This window comes from Bufo gargarizans, chromosome 2 (genome assembly GCF_014858855.1).
Source record: "Bufo gargarizans isolate SCDJY-AF-19 chromosome 2, ASM1485885v1, whole genome shotgun sequence".
NCBI lineage: Eukaryota > Metazoa > Chordata > Amphibia > Anura > Bufonidae > Bufo > Bufo gargarizans.
This window is the reverse complement of record NC_058081.1, coordinates 622,647,608-622,664,096: the sequence shown is the minus strand read 5'-3', so window position 1 is coordinate 622,664,096 and position 16,489 is coordinate 622,647,608. Positions and strand designations below refer to the sequence as shown.

Genomic DNA, 16,489 nt, shown 5'->3' with positions numbered 1-16,489 from the left:
CACTCTGCTCTCGGCGCTGCCTTCACCGAACTAGGTTCCGATGAAGTATTAAATACTTTATGCAGATACCACTGCAACTGTGGGTCCTGTATGTTCTGGGTACAAGATAGTGTCAAGACCCAGTGCAGCAATGATGACCACAGTATAAGAGGACCAGGGACCAAGGAACAGTGAGTAACACCAACCATGCACATAGCTACCTGGACCTCCTGTACCAATGAGTAACTCCAACACTGATGGCCTGAAGGAATTGCTCATTGGTTTGAAAGTTAAAGGGGTTGTCCCATGAAAAATATCTTAGTTTTCAAACCAGCGCCAGGATCTGAGTACTTTTGTATTTTCCTGTAATTAAAAAATTAGCATAGCCACTGAGTTATTTAATTAAATGTATCTGTATAGCACCACTTGCTGTTTGTTTTCTTCTTATTTCTTTGCCCAGCTCACTGAGAAGGCTGCACATGCTCAGTTTAATCTTTCAACTGCCTCCTGAGCTGTGATAGGGAGAGCATGGACACGCCCCCTGAGCTGCAGCAGAAAAGACACTCCCCTGAGCTGCCAGATTGATATAAATCTAGCAGGGCAATGAATCGGGAGATCTCTAGATCCATGTGAGGTACAGGGCTGGTTCTAGCTTTGTTAGAAAGTGATTGTCATGTACTATATGATGTCTGATTTTCATTTTTTTACATTAGTCATGGGATAACCTCTTTAAGTGCTGCAATACCAAACATATTATTGTTTCCAACAAAACTGTACCTCCCACTCACTGTTGGCAAGATGGCACCCTAGGAGGTTACCTCTATTTGCCTACCTAGGTCAGCAGTGAACCCCACAATTCGTTTGGACTTGCATCACAAATGTAACCCTCCAAGACGCCTCTGCCAGTTGAGGTTATGTGACTCTGTATTACTACGGAATGAATCTGGGTTTAGAGTTAGGGAACACAGAGAGCATGTCCTCCTCATGGAAAGCCCCTTTTCAGTTTTTGTTCCCCTTGGGGCTCAACCGATCCCTGGGTCCCTCTGCTATGGTCCACCACAATCAGCCATTCTTAGCAAAAGGAAAGCACCATAGAAATGCTTGTTTTCCCCACAGTGCCATGCTGGAGCATAGGCAGACGCCTACCGAAACAAAATGGGCATCCATCAGGGGAGTAGAGGTAGTAGTCGCAACTGGACCCTGGTGCCTTCCTCATCAGATGCCATCAATGGCACGCGGAAGGCGGGGGCCCTGTCACAATTTTACATTTGGACCCAGTACTGCTGTGGGCATCCATTGATTTCAGTGGGCACCTGCCATCCTCAATGGCACACAAATAACATGAGGAAAATAGTTAAATACATATATATAGTGTCAAGGGGAATTTGTGGCTGTCTGTGCCCTCCCTCCTGCTTTTTTTTCTGTTTTATTAAACCTTCCTCCCCACCCACTGGAGATGATATAGTTACTCCAAGCCCTGAAGCTGCTCATTGGAACACAGAAGTTTTCCTAAGGAGTTAGCAAGGAGTGACGAGGGGGACACTTGGCTGCGGCGGCACTTAGGGAGACACCATAGGATCCTGCTGTGACAGAAGACGCCCTGGAGCAGTCAGCAGGGATTGTAATGACTATGATTTCCAATACACTAAGCAGATCCTATGGCTGTCATCACCATAAGGGTCAATAAATCCCCCCTGCTGATTCCATGAGGTCTGGAGAGGAAGCACAATCTCATTGCATGGATGTAATCTGCCGGCTACACCGACTGCTGCATCCATAGTATTCAGTCCCTGGACTCTGCAATACAATCCAGAGGATAAAAACGCAGGATAAAAACGCAGGAAAAAACCCCATAAAATTAATTCTTAATTTCATAACACACGTGGAGGAAAATGGAAAATGAAGCAGCCAAAACCGTGGACAATCAGATGGAGAAATACATGTAATTATAGGATGATTGGCGCAATGTCTCCGCTGCAGTCGCTGTCCTCATAGTCCTTTGTTATTAACCCTTTCCCCCCGCCCCGATGTGCGTTCTTCCCTGCTCGCTGTCATTTGGTTGCATCCCTGCCTCTAGTGTTTCTATATCTGCACCCCCCTGTCTCTCTCTCTATTTCTCTGTTTCTTCATTCTCTTCTTCCTATCAGCTGCTCAGGCTGTGGGCATCAGATTACAGGCTCCGTCGCTTTAATATCTATTTTATTTTCTTCTTTTTTCTTTTTTTCTCTTTTGAAGAGTTACAATTATGGGGAAATCTGAGAGTCAAATGGACATAGTAGAAAAATCCAATAAAGCCGTGAAAAAGTCTTGGAGCGTGGTAGAAATTGGCCTCTCTGTGCTGCTGTTCTTGATGACCTGTGGTCTTATCACTCTCTTGGTGCTGTACACAACTAATAAAGGTAAGACGCATCTAATCTTATAGGACGCTATGTGGTCAGTTGGCGCTGCAATGGTTAATCGATGTATCTGTACTATAGCAGTGCTGAATTGGTGCATTTTTCCTTCTATAGAAAACCTCGTTGTGGTAGCACTATGACAATCTCGGCTCTGCTGCATCAACATCTGAGAGTGTGTGTTTATGTGTATATACGATTTTTTGGGACTGTATCATTCATGTACAATGATAGTTCTGTGTGCTACAAATATGTAGTCAGTTTACCTGCAGTCCTAAGAAAAACCTCAATAAAAACATCTTATTTCACCCGGTGCCAGTCCGCACACTGAACTAACACGAATAGTAGAGTCGAGATGGTTTTTAAACCCTATTTATACATTTCTCAAGAATGTGGTAGGTTTACGTGGAGTCCTATGTAAGACCACAGATAGGACTATCGAGGTCACCATGAACTGTGCCAACTGCATAAAGAGACCTTAGCACTGCTACATCTGGCCATCTCAGCTCTAAGAAAACACTAAAAATACACCATGTGAAAGCTACTTTATGATAATATCTGCTCCTCAATCTCAGCACAGCTATATTTAGCAATCTTAGCTCTGCTACATTTAGCAATACCAACCCTGCCAACTCTGCTGCATTTTGCAACATGAACACAGCTAGGTATAGCAATCTCAGTCGTGCTAGATCTGGCAAAATTAGCTCTGCTATGTTTTGAATCTCAGATCTATTATATTTGTCATTCTCATGTCGCCCACATTTAGCCACCTCAGCTCTACTATATGAAGCAATCTCAGCCATGCTAGATCAGGCAGCCCCAGCTCTGCTACATTTGGAAACTCAGGTTTGTTATATCTGTCACTCTCACGTCTCCCACATTTAGCTACCTCAGCTTTACTACATGAAGCAATCTCAGCTCTGCTACATTTGAAATCTCAGGTCTGTTATATCTGTCACTCTCACGTCTCCCACATTTAGCTACCTCAGCTTTACTACATGAAGCAATCTCAGCTCTGCTACATTTGGAATCTCAGGTCTGTTATATCTGTCACTCTCACGTCTCCCACATTTAGCCACCTCAGCTTTACTACATGAAGCAATCTCAGCTCTGCTACATTTGGAATCTCAGGTCTGTTATATCTGTCACTCTCACGTCTCCCACATTTAGCTACCTCAGCTTTACTACATGAAGCAATCTCAATCCTGCTAGACCTCGCAACCTCGGTTCTGCTACATTTGGCAACCGGAGCCTTGATACATCTAGCCCTCTCAACCCTGCTAGATCAGTTAATTTCATCATTTGGCAACCTCAGCTCTGCTATACACACACTGTATGTGCATTATTTGCCTGGACATGACACACATTTCCAGTCCTGTCATCAATAACCCTCTGCAATTAGCCACTCATTCGTTAAATCACTAGGTCACCTTATGGTTCTGATGAAGCCGGATGCTCTCCTGAGGCGAAACCGCAGTAGTAAAGGGTTAACTGCGGCCTGTCATGCATGATTACCCCGTTAAGAGAAGAGACAGATTGCTTTCTATAGAAATCTATAAACCCTGGAATATTTCTTTACACCTTGTGAGCAGCAGCCACTGGAGCAGCATTGATTTCTGACCAGTAGAAGTCATTATGTGCTGGTCACTGCCAAGCCACTATATATATACGTATATATATACTGATGTAGCAGAGCTAAGTCTGTCTGATGTAATAGTGCCGATGTAGTGGAAAGTGCTATGTCAGCGACCTTACATAAGACTGACGGTAATTCGATTGCCGGCAGTAGTTAAGCATTACTCTGTTCCATTTAGGGCACAACCTGTTTTCTTTCCGCATCCAATCCGCATTTTTTGCAGGTCGGACGTGGACTCATTCACTTCAATCCGTATAAAATACGGAACTCACACCAGCCGGGAACCGTTTTTTTGCGGATCCGCAATTTGCAACTGTGCAGATACCACCCGTGTGCGTTCCGCAATTTGCCGAAAGGGCCACCTATAATAGAAATACCTATTCTTGTCCGCAAAACGGTCTGCAAGTATAGGACATGTTCCTTTTTTTTTTTTTGCGGCCTCATGGAACAGAGCAACGGTTGCGGACATCACACGGAGTGCTGTCCGCATCTTTTGTGGCCCCATTGAAGTGAATGGGTCCACATACGAGCCGCAAAAACCCACGTTCGTGTGTATGAGCCCTTTAGCTGAGAAAACACATTAAAGGCCCCTTTTATTTCAATGAATTCATTGTCCTAGATTTACCATTGCGTTTGGGACTCATCCTTGGCACCAAATATGGCACAATAGTGCTCAGCATGTTTTTTTTCTGAAAAGTGGTGTGGGTTAGCAGGAAAGGGATGTGATCTAAGAGACAACCTTTTTGCACCAAAATAAGCAAGCTTTCTGGCATTAAAAACTTAAGACAATAAAAGTAGTCATGGGGGGGGGGCATTTCTGACCTCAATATTAATAGGAAAAATCGCTGGCATTACGCGGATGGTGCATCCTCGGGAGGTCCACGTGCCAGCAAATGAAATCAGCGGAAGCTAGTGTAGTTTATGGATGTAACATGTGCAGTGGCGTACACAGAATCCATGGGGCCCCTGTGCGAAACTGATCCATGGGCCCCAAACCCCCCCGCCGCCCCACCCCCAGTGTCCCCGCCCAGTCGCCCACCCTCAAGCCACACCTACGCACAGCCCTACCTATATATTGCGGCCATACCTCTTACATCCAGTGACGTCTCCTTTGATGTAGATGTTCTCTTTCTTCATCTTCATTCAGATCGGACCACCATGATGATTTCTTTCAGCCATCTCTCATCTCTGCAGAGTTTGACAGACAGACATCTTAGTTTCCTACCCCCATCAGACCCCCAGTCAGCCCCCATCAGACCTCAGATCACCCCAAAGACCCACATCAGACCCCCAGTCAACCCCCATCAGACCTCAGATCAGCCCAAAGACCCCCCCAGTCATCCCCCATGCGCATCAGACCTCAGATCAGCCCAAAGACCCCCCCATCAGCCACCAGATCAATCATCAGCCAAAAGCAAAGACCCCTCAGATGATCAGGTCAGCCCAGGCCCCAAAGACCCCAATCCCATCAATAAATTCAGCCCCCCACTGCTGCTGGTCATTATTCTCATTCTATCCATGCCCAGCCCACAGCTAGATGCCTCCTGTCCATGCCCAGCCCACAGCTATATGCCTCCTATCCATGCCCAGCCCACAGCTAGATGCCTCCTGTCCATGCCCCGCCCACATCTAGATGCCTCCTGTCCATGCCCAGCCCACAGCTAGATGCCTCCTGTCCATGCCCAGCCCACATCTAGATGTCTCCTGTCCAATGCCCCGCCCACATCTAGATGCCTCCTGTCCATGCCCCACCCAAAGCTAGATACCTCCTGTCCATGCCCCACCCAAAGCTAGATACCTCCTGTCCATGCCCAGCCCACAGCTAGATGCCTCCTGTCCATGCCCAGCCCATAGCTAGATGCCTCCTGTCCATGCCCAGCCCACATCTAGATGCCTCCTGTCCATGCCCCGCCCACAGCTAGATGCCTCCTGACAATTCCCCACCCACAGCTAGACACATCCTGTCCATGCCCCGCCCACAGCTAGATGCCTCCTGCCTACACCCCACCCTATTTTGAGAAAAGTGTCAAGGGTGTCAGAAAAGTGACAAATTTTGGTGCAAAATGGTACTTTCACCAAAATCTGCAGCTTTTCTAAGCCAGCAGAGCTATGATCCATCGCTCCATACAAAATAAAGAGGCAGTCTATAGACCCTGCGCCAGATTTATCACACAACCTGAGCCACTGTGGTCATTTAAAGACACCTTTAGCCGGTCTAACTGGGCGTTTGAGCTCTGCTACCGTAGGTTAGATGAGTTTGTTGTATGGTACTTGGTGGCATCATGATCAACCATCTGAGGATTCCCATAGAGGTCACAGGTAAAGTTACCTCATAATTTCAGCCCAAAACTCACTCATGAATATTTATCTTCATTGATACTGGTTAGAGATGAGAGAATTTCCGCTTATGAAATTCGTTCACACTTCGTTTGGTGGTAAAAGGTGAACTGCGTTATGGATTCCGTTACCACGGACCATAACACATTTCTATAAAGGAATGCCTTTAGAGGAGAGGGGAGTCCTCTGCATAACGGAAACCGGATTGATCCGTTTTGCAGCCCATAGACTTCTATTATGACGGAATGCCAATAGCAAATGTTAGCCCCAACCAGTTTCCCAGAATGAGTGTGTCAATCACTCCCCGGCGATAACTTCGAGCAGGAATAATAAAGGGAGTGGAACAACATAGAGTCATAAGAATAGATGCTCCTGAATTGTTATTACATGGGGAATGCAAGTAGTTACTAAAACAGAGAGTTCAGGAGAGGGGACGGGTCCCCTTTTCCTTATATTTGTCCTCCTTTTTGACCTATAGGTGTCAGGAGAGAGTTGGTTAATGGCTGTACATTTGTTCATGTTCTGAAAAGCATAAGATTTCAATGTGTTATTTCAATTATGCTTTCCTAATTAAACTGTAAAATGTTAGTCCTCTTTCACACGGTCATTGCGGGACAAGGTGCTGGTGCGTTGCGGGAAAAATCTGCATGTTTGGTACCCAGACCCGAACCCGGACTTCTTCACAGAAGTTCGGGTTTGGGATCGGTGCTGTGTACATTTTATTATTTTCCGTTATAACATAGAATTCTTAATAGAGAATGCTAAGTAAAATAGGGATGGATGGGCTAAAAATTTTTTAACTCACATCATCCACTTGTTTGTGCAGTCCGGCTCGTCTTTCTTCTTCTTTGAGGACCTGGGAGGAAAAGAACCTTTGGTGATGTCACTGCGCTCATCACATGGTCCATTACCATGGTGATGGGCCATGTGATGAGCGCAGTGATGTCACCAAAGGTCCTTTTCCTCCCAGGTCCTCGAAGAAGAAAGAAGACGAGCCAGACTGCACAAACAAGTGGATGATGTGAGTTAAATTTTTTTTATTTTTTTTAGCCCATCCATCCCTATTTTACTTAGTATTCTCTATTAAGTATTCTATTAAGAATTCTATTATTTTCCCTTATAACCATGTTATAAGGGAAAATAATAAATATCGGCTCCCCATCCCAATCGTCACCTAGCAACTATGCATGAAAATCGCGCTGCATCCGCACTTGCTTGCGGATGCTTGCGATTTTCATGCAGCCCCATTCACTTCTATGGGGCCTGCGTTGCGTGAAAAACGCACAATATAGAGCATGCTGCGATTTCCACTCAACGCACAAGTGATGCGTGAAAATCACTATTCATGTGCACAGCCCCATTGGAGTGAATGGGTCCGGATTTAGTGCGGGTGCAATGCGTTCACCTCACACATTGCACCTGCACGGAATTCTCGCCCGTGTGAAAGGGGCCTTAGTCTAGTTTTTGACAGATTTTTTATATTGTGCTTTTAAGATTATATGTCTCTGATTAATTAGTGTTCCAGTACCATGTTGTATTTATTACTCTAGTTCAGGGATGCTCAACCTGTGGCCCTCCAGCTGTTGTAAAACTACAACTCGCACAATGCCCTGCTGTAGGCTAATAGCTGTAGGCTTTTCGGGCATGCTGGGAGTTGTAGTTTTGCAACAGCTGGAGGGCCGTAGGTTGAGCATGCCTGCTCTAGTTAATATGGTCAAAGATTTCAAGATCAATGTGGATCTGGGTGAGACTTACCCTGCTTTCACACCTGAGCGTTTCTCAAACGCGCGTTTTACGCGTGTTTTTGTCGCGCGTTTTCATGCGCGTTTTTTGTAATAGTAAACGCGCGTTTGACGCGCGTTTGTGTGATTGACTGCAGTGTCCTATGGCCACAAACGCGCGTCAAGACGCCCCAAAGAAGCTCAAGTACTTGATTATGCGTCGGGCGTTTTACAGCGCGATCGTACGCGCTGTAAAACGCCCAGGTGAGAACCATTCCCATAGGGAAGCATTGGTTTTCATGTGTTGAGCGTTTTACAGCGCGTTTGAACGCGCTGTAAAACGCTCAGGTGTGAACTTAGGGTTAGGCCCCTTTCACACGGGTCAGTATTCCACGCGGATGCGATGCGTGAGTTGAACGCATTGCACCCGCACTGAATACCGACCCATTCATTTCTAAGGGGCTGTTCACATGAGCGGTGATTTTCACGCATCACTTATGCGTTGCGTGAAAATCGCAGCATGCATTATACACTACGTGCAGAATTATTAGGCAAATGAGTATTTTGACCACATCATCCTCTTTATGCATGTTGTCTTACTCCAAGCTGTATAGGCTCGAAAGCCTACTACCAATTAAGCATATTAGGTGATGTGCATCTCTGTAATGAGAAGGGATGTGGTCTAATGACATCAACACCCTATATCGGGTGTGCATAATTATTAGGCAACTTCCTTTCCTTTGGCAAAATGGGTCAAAAGAAGGACTTGACAGGCTCAGAAAAGTCAAAAATAGTGAGATATCTTGCAGAGAGATGCAGCACTCTTAAAATTGCAAAGCTTCTGAAGCGTGATCATCGAACAATCAAGCGTTTCATTCAAAATAGTCAACAGGGTCGCAAGAAGCGTGTGGAAAAACCAAGGCGCAAAATAACTGCCCATGAACTGAGAAAAGTCAAGCGTGCAGCTGCCAAGATGCCACTTGCCACCAGTTTGGCCATATTTCAGAGCTGCAACATCACTGGAGTGCCCAAAAGCACAAGGTGTGCAATACTCAGAGACATGGCCAAGGTAAGAAAGGCTGAAAGACGACCACCACTGAACAAGACACACAAGCTGAAACGTCAAGACTGGGCCAAGAAATATCTCAAGACTGATTTTTCTAAGGTTTTATGGACTGATGAAATGAGAGTGAGTCTTGATGGGCCAGATGGCTGGATTGGTAAAGGGCAGAGAGCTCCAGTCCGACTCAGACGCCAGCAAGGTGGAGGTGGAGTACTGGTTTGGGCTGGTATCATCAAAGATGAGCTTGTGGGGCCTTTTTGGGTTGAGGATGGAGTCAAGCTCAACTCCCAGTCCTACTGCCAGTTTCTGGAAGACACCTTCTTCAAGCAGTGGTACAGGAAGAAGTCTGCAAGGTAAGAAAAACATGATTTTCATGCAGGACAATGCTCCATCACACGCGTCCAAGTACTCCACAACGTGGCTGGCAAGAATGGGTATAAAAGAAGAAAATCTAATGACATGGCCTCCTTGTTCACCTGATCTGAACCCCATTGAGAACCTGTGGTCCATCATCAAATGTGAGATTTACAAGGAGGGAAAACAGTACACCTCTCTGAACAGTGTCTGGGAGGCTGTGGTTGCTGCTGCACGCAATGTTGATGGTGAACAGATCAAAACACTGACAGAATCCATGGATGGCAGGCTTTTGAGTGTCCTTGCAAAGAAAGGTGGCTATATTGGTCACTGATTTGTTTTTGTTTTGTTTTTGAATGTCAGAAATGTATATTTGTGAATGTTGAGATGTTATATTGGTTTCACTGGTAAAAATAAATAATTGAAATGGGTATATATTTGTTTTTTGTTAAGTTGCCTAATAATTATGTACAGTAATAGTCACCTGCACACACAGATATCCCCCTAAGATAGCTAAAACTAAAAACAAACTAAAAACTACTTCCAAAAATATTCAGCTTTGATATTAATGAGTTTTTTGGGTTCATTGAGAACATGGTTGTTGTTCAATAATAAAATTAATCCTCAAAAATACAACTTGCCTAATAATTCTGCACTTCCTGTATTCTGCGTTTTTCACGTAACGCAGGCCCCATAGAAATGAATGGGGTTGTGTGAAAACCGATTTTCACACACGGTTGCTATGAGACGATTGGGATGGAGACCCAATTATTATTATTTTCCCTTATAACATGGTTATAAGGGAAAATAATAGCATTCTGAATACAGAATGCATAGTAAAATAGCGCTGGAGGGGTTAAAAATATCACCATGGTAAAAGATCATGTGACGTACCATGTGATGACCGGAGTGACGTCATCAAAGGTCCTGTTCCTGTAATTAATGCTCACCACAGGTCCTATTTAACAAAGGAGACAGAAGGAGATGCCGGGCCGCGATCAAGTGGACTAAGGTAAGTTAAAAAATTTATTTATTTTTTTTAACCCCTCCAGCGCTATTTTACTATGCATTCTGTATTCAGAATGCAATTATTTTCCCTTATAATCATGTTATAACGCACCGGCACATTTTCCTGCAACGCCCGTGTGAAAAGGGCCTTAAAGTGGTGTTCATCCTTGGTCTTTCCATTTCTGAATATAGGGGTCATTTATTAAACCCGAGCTGTCTTACATGATGAATGTGAAAATGATGAATGAGACGGGACTGCCGGCCTGTCCCCTTCCCCGCCACGCCCACTATTTTGGACCTGGCTTGAGCCGTTGCGCCGCAATCTGCGCCAGAAGTATGGCTAATATAGGCGTATTTCTGGATAATAAATTACCCCCATAATTCCTAAACAACAGTGGAGACTGATACTCAGGCAAATCAGTGCAAGAAAGGAAAAAAGGGAGGAGTAAATATCCATAGCAATATACATTTTTAAAGGGCTCATGCACACGAACTTATGTATCTTGCGGCCCGCAAAAAACGTCCATGTGCAGTCCGTATTTTGTGGAACGGAACAACTGGCCCCTAATAGAACAGTCCTATTCTTGTCCGTAACGCGGACAATAATAGGACATGTTTTATTTTTTTGCAGAACAGACTTGCGGACATATGGAAACTAAATGCACATGGAGTAACTTCTGGGGGTTTTTTGCGGACCCATTAAAATGAATTGTTCCGCATACCGTCCACAAAAAATAAACAGAACAGACACGGAGAGAAAATATGTTTGTGTGCATGAGCCCTAATAAAGGGGATTCTTTCAGGGTCTGTGAAATACTAGTGGTCACCTACCAATTTTTGAATAGAAACAGAGATGGCAGGAAAATACCAAGTTAGTCCTTGTTTTGAATTGCAGTTATTATTATTATTAAGTATAATGCCGATGATAAAATAATAAATTATATATAAATTATTTATTAGTAAATATTTTTTCAGTTCTTTTGTAAGATTTTATTTATCTTTATTGTGAAATATTTTTTCTTGTTTATTTTTCCATATTTATTGTCTATTCTTTTATTGTTTTGAAATATACATTTTTATTGCATTTACATTTTGCATAATGATAAATAAATAATAATAAATTAGCAATAATACATTATTGAAATATTTGCAAGAGTCCGACCCGCAGGCTCATTAGGTGCGGTTAATCTGTGGCTGCAGAAGATTTGTACTATTTTACAGCGTGTTGTGTGAAGCTCCAGCTCCGCAGTCATCGCCAGTAACTAAACCCTGTGCATAACAGATAATTACTGCCAGTTGCTGTTAGTATTACAGAGCGTCTTTTAGTGAATTATTAACACCCGGAGCAGGGATGTTTGGAAAATGATTTTAATTAATTTTCAGAAAAGCTAAACTTCCAACTTGCAAAAGAAAAAAAAGAGGTCATAAAAAAGGAATCACTTTGCAGAAGTCGTCTCTTCCCGCGTCTAACATGGCTTAATTATTCATTGCTGTGGTCAGTGGTCATAAATATATTATCAGATATTTATATCACAAGATGTTTATAAACAGGAAAGTGTCTTAAAGGGGTTGTTCAGGGTCAGAGTAGAGGGTATGATGTCTTTACAGGAACAGCGCCCCTTTTGTCTGTAGGCTGTGTCTGGTATTGCATCTCAACTTCATTCAAGTCAAGGCTGCAAGGTTGGAATATGTCATGATTTTTTATTTATTTATCACAGACCTTATGTAAATTAACCAACACCAGATGAAGTGGAGGCACAATATACTAACCCTATGATACACACAGATCCATAATGCGACCATGAGTAAGGGTTATTATTGTCAGACTGGAAGCGTGTTCTCTGTTTGCTGCATCATAAAGTCTCTATGGTCTTTGATCGCATTCTGAAGTTTTTCTATTAATTTCCAAAATAATATGATTATGTACCTAAAGACCAGGGTCACAGAACAATGTTTTGTGTGTACAGCACTTATGCAGACTTCTGGGTTTCCATGGTAACAGACTACAAACATACCTTGTGTTACTCCGCTACTCTCTTCAAGTTGGAGTCGATTTCTGGCGCAATGTGCTCCAGTTTTTTGCCACACTTTAGTCAATGACCCGGGCTGTGGAGCTCCTGCCAGTGGCCTGTCTCCTCCTGCCAACACTCCGGGAAATATCTTTATTATTTGAAAGCGCTACATAATATCTGGTGTCCGAGACCGCGGGAGTGCTTATAGGCTGGGGCTTTTTCCTATAGTGTGCAAGCATGGCCACTGCTGATGGATTGTGGGGTGGTCGTAACCCCTGGATACGAGCAGTGTATAATGTGATGGAAAAATTAATCCAGCCAGTAAAGGAAGCAATGTGGATAAATACAATACATAAGTAAGTGCCTTGTATTAACTTTCTGTACATAATAAATGCTATTTGCTGAAGTGACACAACCCCTTTAACTTATTAACAAACTGGTACAGAGGGGGAGAGGACCCTGCCCACGAGAGCTTACAATCTACAAGGGAAGTGAGAAGAAGACAGTAGGTGAGCAGGGGTGCACCACCAATGAGGCCAGGTGAGGCGATCACCTCAGGCAGTACCAGGTAGGGGCAAGAGGGGGACAGACGAAGGGCCATGGGCAATGAGCGCTTTCATTGTGGCAAAGGGGTTAGGTTAAGAAATTGACATGGGGGGGGGTGCGCCGTTTCAGTTTTCACCTCAGGCAACAGAAAGGCTAGGTGCACCCATGTAGGTGAGGGTATAAGTGCTCATTTGGCTGTGTTGTGGCAGCATGCTTATTGCAAATGGTAGGCTTTCCTGAAAAGGTGGGTTTTCAGGTTACTCTTGAAGGTTTGGATGTTGGGGAGAGCCTGATGTGTGGGGGTTGTGAGTTCCAGAGTAGGGGTGAGGCACCTGAGAAATATTGTAGATTGTGTGAAGAACAGATGAGAGGAGAACTGAGGAGAAAGTCCTGTGAGGATCGGAGGAGGGGAGATTATGGATGGCCTTATATGTAGTTGAAAGTATTTTAAACTAAATTTGCTGGGCAATTGGAAGCCAGTGAAGGTATTGGCAGAAGGAGAGGTAGAGGACAAACGAGAGAAGAGGATTAACCAGGCAGCGGAGTTGAGAATAGATTGGAGGGGAGCGAGAGTGCTGGATAGGAGGCCACACAGGAGGATGTTGCAGTAGTCTAGGAGGGAGATGATGAGGGCATGCACTAGCATTTTATTTGACTCAAGAGATGTTCTGAACTTGAAAGCGGCAGGTGGAGGCAAGGTTTTTATTGTGTGGCTTAAAGGACAGGGCAGAACCAAATGTTATCCTGTGAGACTGGAGAAAGCATGGTGCGGTTTAGTCGATATGACTGGTAGTGGGGCTGAGTGATGGGGAAAGAAGATTTCTGTTTTCTCCATATTCGGTTTTAAGAAGTGGGAGGAGAAGAATAAAGATATACCTGATAGACATGCCAGGATTCTGGATATTATTATTTATTTGTTGGCGTCATTAATTCCATGGCGCTGAAAATGTTAGGGGTTACACATAAAACATAAAAACACAAACACAATAAGCATGAAACTATTAGTAGAGGTAGATTTGAGAGTCATCAAGCAGCTAAAATAGCTTAAAAATTCACAATTTTGTCACAAAACATCAATTGTGACAATATTTGTGACTTTTCTCCACCAGAAAACTGGTGTAGAACAGGAGTTCATAACCCCCACAGTCTTGTAGCGTGACTGCCGCACAGCAGTCGTGATGCATATCAGAACATTGGAGAGAGCTGAGATTACAACTTCCCATTGTTATTCCATTGTTGATCTCTAGAAGGGAGGCTTTGGTCTCAGCAGGAGGTTAATGAACTATTTATTTGCAGATTTATTCTGAATTGGGATGCAAACTGTAGTCACCAGAGCAAGATAGTGTCAACTGCAGATGCAGAGGATTTTGTGCATTTTTAAGTTAAAAATGAGATTTCCAGGTGAAAAAGTATTAATGATCTATCCTCAAGATAGGCTATCATTATTTGAACAGTGGGGGTCCGACTCCGATCAGCTGTTTTAAAGGGCCGCAGCACTCGGACAAGCACGTAGCCCTCCTCACAGCATATTAAGCACAGCGCTGCACATGGTATTATCACGGTGGGGAGTGCGGGAAACCCCCCACCGTACAATGTAAAGAGATAAAGGGTGCTAGGCCAGGACTCCGGGATTAGGGAGCAGGTCACCTCCTATTGCATCCCTAATCCTCTCCCTAACTCCTAACCGTATGAGAGGACCCTATAGTGGGACGGATCATACCCTGGATACCTAATATCCTGAGCAGTGATGGCAAGTTCGCAGTGTTCGCCAGCGAACACATGCGGGCTGCCATCTTGACTCACCCGTCCGGCGATGCACAGGTATGCCCTTACCTGTGTCGGGAGCAAGTCTCAAATCTGGTCTCAAAATGTGGTCACCGGGAGCAGGCAGTTCCGAGAACAGCCACCGGGCTGTTCTCGGAACTGCCTGCTCCCGGTGACCACATTTGATTTACAGAGCGGCTTGCGGCACAGGCAAGGGCTTACCTGTGCATCGCCGGACGGGTGAGTCAAGATGGCAGCCCGCATGTGTTTGCTGGCGAACACTGCAAACTGACCATCACTGATCCTGAGTCGCCTGGAAATCCCTCACATAGGAGCAGGGGAGAGTCGACCTGTTCATCCACAACACGGAGGAACAGGAGTCTCTAAAGGCCTAGAAGCAGGGAAAGGGAGAGACCGTACACAGCAAGAGGATCGGCAGGTAAGGACAACATAACAACTCACTTACCTGCCGAAGCCTCCAAAACTGGAACCCGAGCATCAGTACAGGAGCCCGAACACACAGCAGGTCACACACAGCAGGTCACAGTACAAACAACCCACACAGGAATCCAGCATACCAACTCTGCCAGAGCCCCCCATGCTCACACAGTGCATGGCAGCCCCAAGCAGCGCTGCATACAGACTACAACATACAGGGCAAACGTCAAACATACATGTAGGGACAAACGCCAACAACAGCCCAGACATGTAACAACCATGAAGACGTACAACACACCCTAAACATAAACATACACCTAACAAATTACAAGTGAGGTAGGGAACCAGGAGCAAACATAAGGAAAGACAATTTATATCCAATAAGGTGGCCCTCAAGGACTGGGCAGAATCACCCAGGCAAGGAGCAGAGCTCCATCACCAAACAAGGCTGTAGAACCACTGCCCCCAGCCTGCAAGCCACAGGTAAATACCAAGCTTTCGGCCACACCCAGGACACACCATAATCCCCACTAGCTGGAAGATTAACCCCTAGCACACCAAACAGCAGGGAGGCACACCTTAATGGGGAATTGCACGTGCAAACCAAAAACTACACCTTGCCACCAGCAACTAGTCTACACGGCAACCGCGGCACAGTCAAACAACAATATGACCGTGACAGGTATATTGGCTGTACTTGGTACTGCAGCCCAAGACCACTCACTTGAATAGGGCTGAGCTGCACATAGGGCGTGAATGTGACCGATGAATGGGCCTAAATAGAGGTTGCAGCCTTCAACGGAATGCCGTTGCCTCTTCAAACAGCTGATCGTGGGGTGCTGGGATCTGGAGAATGGGTCATCAATATTCTTCTCCCCGAAAACCCTTTTAAGAAACCCATACATATTACACTAACATCAGTGGAATCCGACAGTTTCAGATGGTCAGCGAATGGCAGGCTGGTTCTCAGAATTTTAGAAAAAATTTGGTTTGATCTGAATTTATTTGTGGCAAAATTAGTTAAAAACAGCTATTTCCTGGCTGCAGACAGCCTTTATAGTGTAGAACACTGTGTCTTGCAGTAACACACATATGGAGTTTGCTGTGGTAGTGAAATTATACTATGAGTCAGTATAACATGCAGATGACAAGTGTCGCTCTTAGAATCACTGCACACTTCACTTATTTGGGCAGTCACAGGGCCAAAACTGACCAAATAAATAAGTATGAACTCAGCC

The 16,489-nt window shown here is 44.7% G+C and overlaps 1 protein-coding gene across 1 annotated transcript in view; it reads left to right on the top strand.

Moving 5' to 3' along the window:
• Positions 1-1,475: 1,475 nt before the first annotated feature.
• MMEL1 (membrane metalloendopeptidase like 1) overlaps positions 1,476-16,489 on the top strand; it is a 202,866-nt gene continuing 187,852 nt past the window's right edge. The window contains exons 1-2 of the mRNA XM_044278346.1: positions 1,476-1,921; positions 2,215-2,378. Of these exons, the coding sequence (XP_044134281.1) occupies positions 1,872-1,921; positions 2,215-2,378 (214 nt within the window). The 5' untranslated portion in view covers positions 1,476-1,871. The remainder of the gene's footprint in view (positions 1,922-2,214; positions 2,379-16,489) is intronic.